General features: G+C 32.4%; 1 protein-coding gene across 11 annotated transcripts in view; it reads left to right on the top strand.

Moving 5' to 3' along the window:
* FAM13B (family with sequence similarity 13 member B) overlaps positions 1–14,066 on the top strand; it is a 155,594-nt gene that overhangs the window by 93,186 nt on the left and 48,342 nt on the right. For 4 of the 11 annotated variants that reach the window (XM_074291399.1, XM_074291401.1, XM_074291398.1 and 1 more), the window contains 5 exons: positions 2,852–3,042; positions 3,467–3,679; positions 6,500–6,677; positions 7,079–7,223; positions 9,772–9,867. In XM_074291399.1, coding sequence (XP_074147500.1) covers positions 2,886–3,042; positions 3,467–3,679; positions 6,500–6,677; positions 7,079–7,223; positions 9,772–9,867 — 789 coding nt within the window. In that variant the 5' untranslated portion in view covers positions 2,852–2,885. The remainder of the gene's footprint in view (positions 1–2,851; positions 3,043–3,466; positions 3,680–6,499; positions 6,678–7,078; positions 7,224–9,771; positions 9,868–14,066) is intronic. The other 7 variants (XM_074291406.1, XM_074291404.1, XM_074291405.1 and 4 more) reach the window with 3 other exon arrangements.

Raw genomic sequence — 14,066 nt, 5'->3', positions numbered from 1 at the left:
TCCCTCAGACCTGAATGAAGATAGCACAGGAAATATCCTAGGGAATAATAGTGTTCCTTTTCCTCATACTCACCTCATTTTCCAGTTCAGTGCCCTAAGTCATATCATCTAGGAAATCAGTTCTTTTTTTTTTGACAGTACATATGCTTGAGTAATTTTTTTTATAACATCCCTTGTATTCATTTTTCCAAATTTTCCCCTCCCTCCCCTAGATGACAGGCAATCCCATACATATTAAATGTGATACAGTATAACCTAGGTACAATATATGTGTATAAATCCAATTTTCTTGTTGCACGTTAAGATTGGATTCCAAAGATATAAGTAACCTGAGTAGAAAGACAGTAGTGCAAACAGTTTACATTCAATTCCCAGTGTTCCTTCTCTGGGTGTAGCTGTTTCTGTCCATCATTGATCAACTGGAAGTGAGTTGGATCTTCTTTATGTTGAAGAAATCCACTTCCATCAGAATATGTCTTCATACAGTATCATTGTTGAAGTGTATAGTGATCTTCTGGTTCTGCTCATTTCACTCAGCATCAGTTCATATAAGTCTCTCTAAACCTCTCTGTATTCATCCTGCTGGTCATTTCTTACAGTGCAATAATATTCCATAACATTCATATACCATAATTTACCCAACCATTTGCCAATTGATGGACATCCATTCATTTTCCAGTTTCTAGCCACTACAAAAAGAGCTGCCACAAACATGAAATCAATGTACCCTTGCATTTCTGCAGATATCCTACCAGTTTTTTTCTTTCACAGTCATAGCCACTGAAAATCTGGAAAAGAAAGTTTTGCTACCCAAAGCCTTTTTTTTTTTTTTTTTTTTTTAACTTTCAGTTCAACATCAGAAATAGATAATGGGGTTTGCATATGAAATGTTTTGTTTCCTCCCTGTTAGGATGCAGGGTCTATGAGGTGTTCAGGGAGGACTAGCACTTCTGGTGTGAGAACTTGCTGAGCCCTTTTCAGAGCTACTCCTCCACTTTTTGTGTATGGCTATTATTTAACTCTTATCTATGGCTCCACAAAGGTGTAGCATGTGCAGAGACTGTACCCTGGCAGATGGGCTAAACCAGGTTAAGGATAACTGGCAGATGTTAAACCCATATGAGAGTTTGGGAGTTAGGTAGCTGAGACTGGTGCTATAGAGTGATTAGAGCTTGATCAGACATCAAGATGTCAAGGTCATCTATTGTGTCTTGGGCCATAAACAAAGGATAAACAACAACAAAAAATTAAGGTCTTTGAGACCAGGGACTCCCCTTTCTGTTTGTATCCCTAGTGTTCAGCAAAGTGCTTTGCATATGATAAGAACTTCATATTTTGGAATTTTTTATTTATTTATTGGAGTCGTCCATAATTCAAAACCTTGCAACATGATTAAAAGAATATTTGAATTCAAAAGATGACTTTTTGTGATCAGTTTGGGATCATTGAAATAATTTTACAATTTCCCAACATTTCCAAAATTCTCCCAAATAATCCATTCTTGTCTTTTTGATTCTGGGACCAGTTCACTGTACATTTTTCTGTGTAAGAGATAGTGATAGACTGATTTAGTGCATTATCTATCGAATTGCATGGCAATGGGACTTCCATGTAGTCATTTCGGTATTGTGTACAGATGGTAAAATCTGGATTTCATTACATTCCATTTTCTTTTTGGATTCTTTGAGTAGGACATTTTCCCTAGCAGTTGCCTACCTTTGGCATTTATATACATCCTTGTTTTTAATGCCTTGATCTTATAATCAGAGGATCATTGAATATAATAACCCATTTTGTTGCATCCATCAAGGAAGCTTGTATCATTGTTCAGAGGGTTTTGTTTTGTTTTATTTTGTAATGAACAATTATGATGGGATTTTATATTTCTAGAAATTTGGATCAATGTCATGGTTTTGTGGTCTACTAATAAAAATAGATTGTGAAAGCCGTTCTGTTTTTTCTTATTTTCATTCATTATCATTGTAAATATTTTAGTGATATAAAAAATTTATAAATATAAAAAAAATTAGATGTGTGGGTCAGTAATTGCTTTTATCTTTTTGACTGACCTTTTCTGATACTATTTTTTCTGCTCCACCTTGAGTGTATTAATTTGTCATTATATTAAAATCTCTCTTTTATAGCACTGTTAATGTTTATGAGTGGTCGAATAGTATTCTTGGCCCCATATTTACTATCATCACTATGTCATCATCGTGATAGGGTAGGACTGTCTAGAATTGATGGTCCTTTTGTATTTTGTACTTTGTTTCATGGATGAAATAGGCAGAGAATTGTTCATGAGGGCATAATTTACTGGCAGTGAGCCTCTTTATATGATAATACTCAATTCTGTTATAGAAATAGTGGGACTAGAAGATTGTCTCCAATTGTAGAAAGGACACAGAAAGCTACATTATATTAAGTCATGTAGAGACATATAATTTTAATTAAGTCCAGCTCTGTCTATCAAGGCACAGAAATCTGGTTCATAGATAAGCTTGGGAAAGGCTAGTTAACTTCTAGAAGTAGGTCTGTTGTCTTAAGATGTTTTCTGGAATTTGTAGTAGATCATGGTGTCAGCATCTCAGTTTATTAAATATTCTAGGTGTTTTGATTCATAAATACTAATGAGAAAGTAAAATAGAATCCATAAATAGAGTTCTTTAAGTAAATACTGAAATTTAATTAGTAAACAGACATAGGGAATGTTTCTTTTCATGGGTCAGAAATTTGGGAAATAACTTGGATCCATAAGACCATATTTAGATATAAGCCATCTCTGGTGTCTATTTAGTCATATTGCTACCTGTTAATCATTGTAGTCTTTTTTTTGTCTTTCATTTGACAGAAAAGACAGCTTTGATTTCTGGCTGCAAAAAGATATGAGGAAGAGCTCCTCCCCTTCCTTGAGTAACTGCAACTCCGTACTTGCTAACAAAATATTTGGAATTCCACTTGATGAGCTGCAGCAGGGAGGACATCCAGACAATGAGGTTCCATTCATAGTTCGCCACGTTGTGGACTATATTGAGGAACATGGTATATATTTCCTTTCTATTTTAAAGGGCTAGCCCAGGCATTCTTTGGCCTTTGTTTTAATCAACACAAGTCCTTTTCCCATTGACCTCTCAGATACAGGGAGGAAATAGAGTAGAACCACTTTGTTTTGGTACCCTTTTTAATTTTTTATTTGAACTTAAGCTTCTTCAAAAGGATTACCAAGTTAAAAAATAATTATCAGTGAACCTTTATAAAGAGATATTGGGTGGTAATATAGGGAGGGGAAAGATTTAAGTTAGGGATGTAGGGAATGTAAATCTTACATTCAGGTGTATAATGAATTGAATAATATAAGCCAGGGTTGTTTCATATTGAACAAAATTTTTAAATGTTTGGAGGTTATGTATATTTATTTGATATAAAATGTAGCTTTGAAATTTTTTCCTTTCTTATACTAACACAGGAGGTCTGGAGCAAGAAGGACTTTTTCAAGTCAATGGAAATGCTGAGACGGTGGAGTGGCTTAGGCAGAGATATGACAATGGAGAAGATGTGGATTTGGTTAAGGAAGCAGATGTTCCCTCAGCTATTAGTCTTCTTAGGTTTTTCCTTCAAGAACTTCCAGAACCTGTCATCCCTGGTAGCTTGCATATTCACTTGATGCAACTTTCTCAAGGTAATATGATAGATGGCTAAGAGCCAGTTATTAAGTATTTTTTATACTTTTTTGAATGGGATATCTTGAGCCATGTAGTCATTAAATGTGTGTAATTTTTCTTCTTTATGGACTTTCTTGGAGTTAATATGGCCTTAGCACAAGGATCAGTGTAACATAGTTGTTCTTATGAATGAACTTGATAGGCCTAAGATATAGGATAGAAAGAGAGAAAAAAAGAAAACAAAAAGTGTGGGGTATGAAGGAAATTGAAGAGGATGTAGAGTGTGACAATGCCATTAATGGCTATCTTCAGGTGAAAGTTAGTAGTGCCTCTGTCATACTACTACGAGCAGAATGCAGAAATAGATGTCATGTGCCTCATGTTAATTCTGGATACCATCCAGAAAAATATAAAATGACAATTTAAGGAAAGTCAGACAATCCTAAAGTAAATGATTCTAGTTTTTATTGTTTGCATCACATTTCAAATGAGAATATAAAAGTAGGGAATTTAAGAGAGGTACATTTGTTTTCATAGTATATTGGGATTGATTTGTGATCTTTTTTTGGCAATGACTCCATAGTTGTAATCTACTTGCCAAATTTCCTCTGACACTAGTATTTTGTTAATAACTCTTAGAAAGAAATGGAGAAATTCTGACTACTTAATATATTTACATTATTGTATTCTAGTTATTCCATTCATGTCTGTAGCTGAGCAGTGTAGCAGTGGAATAAAAATGATAAACTTATACATGAGTCAATAAGCAAATATTAATTAAGCATCTTTATATATTAAGTATCAGGAAAGCAAAGACATAAGTGTAAATAACTCTACATTCCAGGACCTTACAGTCTGGCTTGGTAGACTGTATATATAAAAGAAATACCAAATTAGCTACAAAGTAATTTTGGGAATAGGGCACCAATCTGTGAAGTGATCAGGAGAAAACTTGTAGGAAAATGTAGATGAACTCTGAAGAAAACTAAGGGATTCTTCTTGAAGCAACCTTTAAATAATATTCAGTAATTTTATTTGGAACTAAAAACTGTAACAGCTTTCATATTTGTCTGTTTTACGACACTAAGTTGATAGGAATCTGGTTTATATTTAGAACTCAATGGAGATATTGTATCTTTTGTCTCATATATCCTGATTACTTGAGTTCAACACAACTTTATGTTGCAAAATGATTAGCAGAATAATGTTCTCTTATTGTACCTCTTAAGTTGTATGATGGCCCTCAAAAATGAATCTTCATTGCCAGTTTTATTTTTATGGAGCTGTATTCTCTTTCTAATAGTAATGATGTTAAAAAGTTTCCAGATCTGTTCCTTTTTGTTTCAAGTATTTTTCTGTGTGTATTAACTAATGTTAATGTGCTCACATATTTTGCATTATAAAATTTAGTACTAATTTCCTAGAGGAAAGAAGCTTTAGTTTATTCTTGAGCCATCTAAATCCTTGCTAATATTCTGTTTTTATGATGACTTAGTGTGTTCATCTTGGGTAAGTTTATAGTAAAAGAGATTTTTATTTATGTCATGGTCTGGTTTCTTATAAGCTTGAATGATGTGTAAATCAGTCACTGTAATATTATTTAATGATACCATGTCAAAATATTACTCTCCGTCACCAGGGTTTTATACCTTTCTGTTGATTTGGATTGTCACATGTGTTTGACAAGCCAAGACTAGATAAAGAATGTTGAAATCAAGAAGAGCCAAGTTCAGATTTGAGCTCAGACTCTTCATCCTACCTTTTCAACTGTAGGCAAGTCCTCTGCCTCACTTTCCTCATTTGTAAATTAAGGATAAATACTTACATTCCAGGGTGCTTGTGAGGATAAAATAAGATAATATTTGTAAAGCATTTTAGATATCTTAAAGCACTACATAAATTCTAGCTATTATATGTCTCTGCATGACTATAGGCCTGATTCATTTGTACCAGTTGACCAGTCTAAATTTGTCTGTGATGAAAAATATGAACTTCATCTTTAAACCCATTTTTCATGTATTACATAATGTATAGTGATACAAAGCAAAAGGTATTTTTATTGCTTTCACCAGAGAGAATGGGACTGCTACTTCAGTATATGACCTTTTTTGATATAAAAAGGTTTTTTCACTCTAGGAAAGAGTGAATTTCTAATTGACATCACTGTTAAATTGGGCTGACCAAACTCCCAGGTTTTTCATTGAATGTAAAATGTTATAAACTTTTCCTTCTCTCTCTTATCCCAAACTCCCAGTAGTAACCTACCTATTTTTTTTAATCTCAGTTACTATTATAGAAAAAATGGAGTTAATTTCTCTCTAGTAATTCTAGCACTAATATGTCAGCAATACTTTTATACTTGAATGAATCAAAAATGTGGAATATGAATTGGTTATTTTCTCATTTACCCAAGTTGAAAAGTATTGCTAGCATATTAGTGATGAAATTATTTTTGTGTGCTTGTGTTCCCAGGACCCAATTTATTTATATTGGCCTTGTGCAATTAATTTCTACCTACTGGCACTGGTTGCATAGTGCAGCTATGCTTATGTATCAAATAGCAAATTGAAAAAGAAGGAAAAATGCTACTAATGAGGACTAGGTGGGGGGAAAAACATTTCTAACCTTTGAAAGCATGAGTTAATTCTCATCCTCACTCTTTCCCACCTCTCCCTCACCCATTCATAAGTTTTCCCTTTGTCCTTAAATGAAACAAAAAGCCAAAGGCTGTTAACTACAGGAAGTCAAAAAATGATGGGGATAGAGTAATGTGAAGTTGGCAGAATATCTGAGCTTTGTTTTTACTTCATTTAAAAACCTGTCATTATGCTTTACAGATTATAATAATGAAGATGAATTTGGAAGAAAGTTGAGGTTCCTCTTGCAACAGCTTCCACCTGTTAATTACAGTTTGTTGAAGTTTCTATGTAGATTTTTAGCCAACGTAGCATCACATCATGAAGAAATTTGGTCTGCAAATTCTTTGGCTGCTGTCTTCGGTCCAGATGTCTTCCAGTAAGTTATTTTATAAATGTATGCATTTAACCTAAAAGGAAGGAACTTTTGGATGTAGAAAGTATTATTATTTATGAAATGTTTTATCTTTTAGAGAATTCAGACTTTTTTGAGCTTTTATTTTTATGATAGATTTGATTATTCCTCCCAGCTTGCATGGGAATAGTATTCAATGCCATTTTACATATGGGAAAAATTGAGGTTCAAAAGTGATAAATTAGATTCTCTGAAGAGCTCAGAATGCAATTCTTGATTTAAAATGTTACCCACTGTTATCAAATCATCTTTGAGGTGGTTGAATTTCACTCAAAAGTAGTTTTTGTTACAGTGGAAAAAGAGAATCCTTTTGCCAAATGTATTTGTGAAGAATCCTCAACTAAATTTAGAATTGGTATTTATAGCATTTATACAGATGTGGAAGATTTGAAAGAGCAAGAAATAGTAAGCAGAATAATGGCTGGACTTCTGGAAAACTACTATGAGTACTTTGAGAATGAAGAGGAAGATTTTTCATCTACTAATGATTTGAGTTCACTGACTGAACAAGTGAGTATTCAAGTTTGTCCTCTTTTGAAGGTTAACTAAAAACATTAAAACCATATATCTATAACTACATTCCATGAGATATACATAATTATCCTTTATCTTTTAGTTGCTATATATTGCCCATGGACAGTTAGTGATTTGTAAAAAAAAAAAAAAAAAAAGAATTTAGAAATATTTATGCAATATGACACCAATGACATGCCATCTGGTGTTTTATTTAGATGAAAATGTAAAATTCAGACATCTATTCTGAAAATTTTTTAATATTTTCTGCCCAAGATTAGTTGTTAATATATTACTTGTAAAGGTATATTAGAAATAGATGGGACTTAGAAATGAGATCTAGAAATATAGGTAAAAAATTTATTTTGTTGATTTAAATTTTTAATAAATGGACAAGTGAAGGTCAAAGGTGTAGTGATGAAAATTCCTTTGATTTTGAGTCCATTTAGAGGTTAGTAACTTTGATCTGGATTGAAAGATATTTTTTAGGATTTACCAAACAAAATAATAATATATGCAATTGTAGGTGACAACTTTATTGAAGAAAAAACTTTTTAAAGGATTTTTAATCTATTTGTCAGTGACCTCTATATTTTTGATTATAAAACAGCTTCATCTAGTCATTAAAATAGATCTGGAAGGAAGTGTATTTGGAAAAATTTTGGTATTTGTTAGTTACTTGTATTACTTGCAGATAATAAAACATCTTTTGGAAAATGATCTATAGTTCATTGATATTTTATTTTATCTGATGAGAGAGATATTACTCTGTGCATAACACAAACTTTAGAAGAATGGGAGTTTCTTTAATGTTTAAAAATACTTGGGATGGGGTTTTTTTTGTTACTGCCTGCCATCTTTTGTATTGCTTCCTGTAGAAAATTTCTGTCTCTACCTTGCTTCTGTTTTTAAAATACAAACATGGATTATGACTTTTTTTTTTTAAGTATCATGAACTTTAAAGAAATGACACAGTAGCAAATGCCAAATGTATCTTGCTATGTGAGTTGAGGATGAAACCTGTTTGCATATGGGAATAAACTATATTGGTGGGTTTTGTAGCTTGAGTAGATTACACCTGGACATTTTGGTGCGGTTTTGAAATTGAACAGCTACCATTATATGGATCTCCTCTTAGAAACCATAGTAAGACTAAGGGAAAATTATGAAGTACCTTCTTTAATAGAATTATCTGCAGGACAGCTAGATGCACAGTGAATAATAGAATACTAGACCTGAAGTCAGGAGGACTTCAGTTAAAATCTGGGCCTCAGACACGACACTGAACTGGGCAGGTCACTTAACCCTGATTGCCTTTCAAAAAACTAAGGCCAAAACAAAAAGAATTATCTGTCCTTGTTTGAAATGAAAGTAGAGGTAAGGGAGTAGTCACATTTGCAGGAATTCCTCATTGTTTATGTTTTAATTGTGAAAATATATTTAATTTTTACTTATATTTATAAATTTTTATCTCTGCAAGGTGTGATATAAAATAAACTTGCTATTTAGATTATTCAACTACATTCTAAGAATAAATTTTGACTTTTAGGGGATTCATTATATTGACTTCATAATATATTTGTATCACAGCTGTTCTGCCCTATGTAGGATGTATTTTAGTGAAATATTTTGGATTATATTAGACTATTCTGGCATTCTTTGTTTATTAGGTTTTGGTTGTGTTCCTTGAAATCTCTTTATCTACTTCTGTTGAATGTGCATTTTGTATTGTTTTCCAGATGCATTGGAAAAATGGCATGGGTGAAATGAGCTATGGTTTGAAAACTGAGAACAGCTAAATTAAGGAATACATAGACAAATATATGTAGAAATGAGGAAATTTGCCTTTTGGCAAGAAAATTAATGTAATGTAGGGTTGCCTAGAGAAATGGGTCTTGGAATATTTGTATCCCAAAATCTGTACTTTTCCTGCGATATATAAACTGTCTTTTGTTTGATTGTTTAAAAGTGTGTATTTTCTTATTAGGAAATAATTAGGATGCAAGTGAAGGAAGCAGATTTTTAAAATTTTGGTATTTTTCCTAAGTAATTTTAACAAACTTTATTTGGCTTAGGAGATAATAATATAAAGTATTTGAGTGAAGTTAAATGTTTCTTAAATTCTTGTTTTATTTCAAAGTTGAATAAATATAGCTGTTGTTGCTTTCTTATCCATTAATGAGAAATACTAGGACCTCAAAGACTTTTAAATATGTAGTTGGACCTGATCTACTCTTGATAGTAATATTATTTTACTTTGAATTTCAGATTTTGTGGAATCAAGTTTATGCACCCACTTGTTTTCTTCATTTACAGTCTTGTTACTATTGATACAATGACTTGGCTATTATAAGCCTTATTAAATTGATTCAGGAGAGACTCTTAGTTGTGACTTTAGAAAGGAACAAATCGTTGCTGGAAGACAAGTAGAGAACATGTTTGAGACAAAACTAAAGAAGGTGAATAACCTCTTTAGTATGGCGTCCTTAATAATTTATCTGAGGATGGAGGTGATATAATTATGTTTCTTTATACATTTGAGAAGGCAGGTAGCAGCGTTCTCCACAAGCTGGAGTCTGGAGAGCAGGCATTTCACGAGGCCCTAGAGAAGGGAATTACAGCAATGAAAGAAAGAAGAGATGTAAGTATGGTTAAGGATCCACCAGAAGCGAAGTTGAGGCAGAAGCATACACAGAATAGTTTTAAGTAGCATTTGAAATGCATTAGATGCTGAAGAGCTAAGCTATTGAGTAACTGAGACCCAAGCATTCATTCTTTTTTTTTTTTTTTTTTTTTTTTTAAGCATTTAATAAAAATTTATTAAATTGAACTGATCCATCTCCCATTTATGCACATAACAAATATGTTTGTTTCAGTTGATTAAACCAGTTCATTTAGGCATATGGATAAGCATTTATTGTTGAAGAGCTTCATGGAGATAAAGTTAGAGCACATTTATTTGAATGTCTAAAATGAAAAAAAACAAAACAAACTCATCTTTATATGTGGTCATTAATTTGAGGTAGGAAGTAATGGCTTACTTTTTACCTTTTTGGCTCTTTTTGTCTTACCAGGTTACTTTTAGAGGTGATGATAATAGAGGAAAGTAAAAATTATTTGAATTAATTTAAATTTTAAGTGAGAGAATTTGCATGTTCTATGGACTGCTTATTTTATCTATCTCAAATATATTTTACTGAATTTATGTACATTTTAGTATTTGGATTGCCAAGCATAAAAAATCTTAGTAAATCCCCAGAATCATCTCAACCTAAAATTTGGAGAGTGAATGCATGTAAATTTTTGCTCAATTAAAATGCCACCCTGTTTTTTTTCTTTTATACTTTTTTGTGTGCTTCAGCCTCAGATGCCTTCATAAAGTGGATAAAGTAGTTAATAGTTTGTTTCTGATTTTCTTCCCATTTGTGACTTTTATTTTAAGTTGGTAAATCATTTTCTAGACAGATATTCACCAAACATCTGTATTTATTTCTATATCGACCCTATGTAATTTAGGTATTAAAGGAAAGTTATTTGTAATTCAGTATAGTTTTAAAATTTATACAGGTTGGCACCTTAAAAGTAGGTCCTTGTAGGTTAGCTGATGCTAATAATACCATGTGTGGCATTTCATAGCTGAAGACCCATGTTACTTTTATACAGTGCCACAGATTTATATGTGAAGATAGCACTTAACACTTAGGATTTCAGCTCTTAATTTCTCAAATAACTTCTCTCTTATGCTTCAGCTAAATTGGACTAATTCCATCTTTTATACAAGGCCTCTCTCATTTTGTTGAGTCCTGTTCATCATGCCTGGAGTGCTTTCTCTGTTCCCATCAGGCAACCTAATGTCAAATAATTTACATTGTTTAGCATTTTAAAGTTTTCAAAGTGATATACATACATTAATTTTAGTTTACATTATTTTTCATTTTATCCTCAATAATCCTGTGAGACTACTATGATGTATATATCTTGGGTATCACCTTTATTTTACAGATAAAGAATAGGACATTCAGAGAGATTCAATTGTATCCAAATGTTATAGGCAAGATTATAATACTCAACTCATAGATTTAGGGTTGAAAGTGAGAGAGATGAAACGAGACCTTAGTTGATGCTTCCATGGTGCCACAGGTTACTAGTAAGCAGCCAGAATTCAAAATCAGGTCCTTTCTTTCCAAATCTAGCACTTTTCTTTTTTTAACATTATTTTTTTCAATCGTATCTTATTTTTCCAAATACATGTAAAGATAGTTTTCAGCATTCACCTCTGCAAAACTTCTGTTTCAAGTTTTTCTCCCTCTTCCCCTGTAAGACAGTAAGCAATCCATTATAGGTTAAACGTGTGCAATTCTTCTAAACACATTTCTACATTTGTCATGATGTGCAAGAAAAATCATATCAAAAGGGGGAAAAAAACCACGAGAAAGAAAAGAACCAAGCAAGCAGCAGCAACAAAAGGATGAAAATACTGTGCTTTGATCCACATTCAATCTTCATAGTTCTCTCTCTGAATGTTGATAGCATTTTCCATTGCAAGTCTTTTTGGAATTGCCTTGAAAATCACCTCATTATTGAAAAGAACCAAGTCCATCACAGTTGATCATCACATAATCTTGTTACTCTGAACAATGTTTTCTTGTTTCTGCTCATTTTATTTAGCATCAGTTCATGTAAGTCTGTCTAGGCTTTTCTGAAATCAATCTGCTCGTCATTTCTTATAAATCAACAATATTCCATTACATTCATATACTATAACTTATTCAGCCATTCCTCAAATCACAATTATTTGGTTTTTTATTTTATTTTATTTTATTTTTTTTTAGTTTATTAGAAATGAGAAATGAGGAAAGGAAAAGCTGCTAGAGGCAGGCAGTGAAATAACCTAACAGCAAGAGAGAAAGAGAACAAGGTACAAATTATTAAAAGTAGTCCAACAAACTACCCTGAGGTCTTTTTGTGCTACAGCTCAGGACACTCACTTAAGTATTTGTGTCCCACTAAAAAAGAATAGGGAAAAGGAATAGACATTTATTAAATGTCCACTATGTGCCAGACACTGTACTAAATGCTTTATAAATATTATTTTATTTGATACTCACAACAGCTGTGTGATGTAGGTACTTTTTATTATTTCTATTTTACAGTTGAGGAAACCGAAATAGACACAGAACAAGTAACTTGCCCAGAGTCACACAGCTATTAAGTGTTTGAGACTCAGTTTGCACACAGGTCTTTTTGATTTCCAAGCCCGTGTTCTATCTATTGCACCACTTTGCTGTTTCATTCCCCTCCCCACCCAAAAAATAAAGGTTTGAATCCTATTAATATAAAAAGGCAGAGATATTGGCAGTACACTTAATTTTCATCAAGAATGGTTAAACTTTATAATTAAACAATTTAAACACTTGTTACCTTGATGCTATAAAAGTTTTGGATTTTTAGTCAGAAGATGAATTTTGAATATTGACTTTTGCTCTTTACTACCAGTATGATCTTGGGTAAGTGGCTTAACCTCTCTAGACCATACTTTTATTAATTTGTAAAATGAGGAGGTTTAGACTCATTTGAGCCCTGAGATCCCTTTAAACTCTAATTCTATAATCCTGTATTAGTTGATAAGTAGGATGCCAAACCATGGTGATTTTTCCTTTTAAGAACTGCAGTCTTGGGGCAGCTGGATGCCACAGTGGTTAGAGTACCAGCCCTAAAGTCTGGGAGATCTGAATTTAAATATGACTTCAAGACACTTAACACTTCCTAGCTGAGTGACTCTAAGCAAGTCACTTGATCCCAATTGCCTCAGCAAAAAAAACCCCAAAAAGCCTGCAGTATTAACATGAAATTCAGAAATCACGTTTGGACTTTATCCTGAGACAGCACTGTCATTTCCATATTGTAAAATCCAGTATATTCTTAACACTTCCAGTATACTGGATTTGAATTCAGTGTACTTTCATTGCTTTTACATCCTTAAAAATCTAGTGTTCGATTTATAAGAAAATTATTAAAGATTGTTTATAATATATCTCACCTTTGAGGTATTTTAAGAAGTTATATTTGATCATTGAAATAAATATAGTTGTTTTTTTTTCATTTTTCATTACTTTAAAAAAAACTCTCTCAAATTTTAGCATCTATCACTTATTTTAAGACTTGTTTTCCTGAAATAATCACTTTGAGGTAATAAATACAAATCTGTTTTATTTTTCCCACTTAGGAAAAAAAAGTGAATTATAATATGTTGAAACAACTAAAAGGAATGACTCCTATCCTGGTAATGCCCCTTCTTCATGAAAAGTTACAGATTTGGTCATTTCAGGTTCTGTGACTCTTTCTAAACAAAGTTGATTTAATTTTAGAAATTTTAGTAAGTCTTTTTTTTAGGAGTATGTGTATATATGTGCTCTTCATGGATTTTTCATGCTTACTGAATTAAACTCCTTTTGTGCACCTGGAAAGCAGAGAGCAATTAGGAAGCCTTTACTTATCTACTATATTAACAAAATTGGGCGGAACATGAGGTTGCCCTGATGTTAATCATGATGTTTAAGTTTTCTTTGGAAGTTGAAAGACCTGGTCATATACTCAGTGGAATCCCAATATTATTGTTATTTCATCATTCTTTGAGATGCTGTTTGCTTTTCAGTCCATATCTTTCCTTCAGAGCTATAGAACAAGTAGCAATCAATATTCTCCAAGTGAGACTTGGATTTAGAAAGCCATTTAAATTTCAGTTTCGGAATGTCCTTTTATAATTGCTTTTCTTTGGCTTATAAACCAGATAATTTTATTAAAATTTAAATTGTCAATATTTTAAAATTTGTTTTTAAT

Source organism: Sminthopsis crassicaudata, chromosome 2, assembly GCF_048593235.1.
Source record: "Sminthopsis crassicaudata isolate SCR6 chromosome 2, ASM4859323v1, whole genome shotgun sequence".
NCBI classification, from domain to species: Eukaryota; Metazoa; Chordata; class Mammalia; order Dasyuromorphia; family Dasyuridae; genus Sminthopsis; species Sminthopsis crassicaudata.
This window is presented reverse-complemented; position numbering and strand designations above follow the sequence as displayed.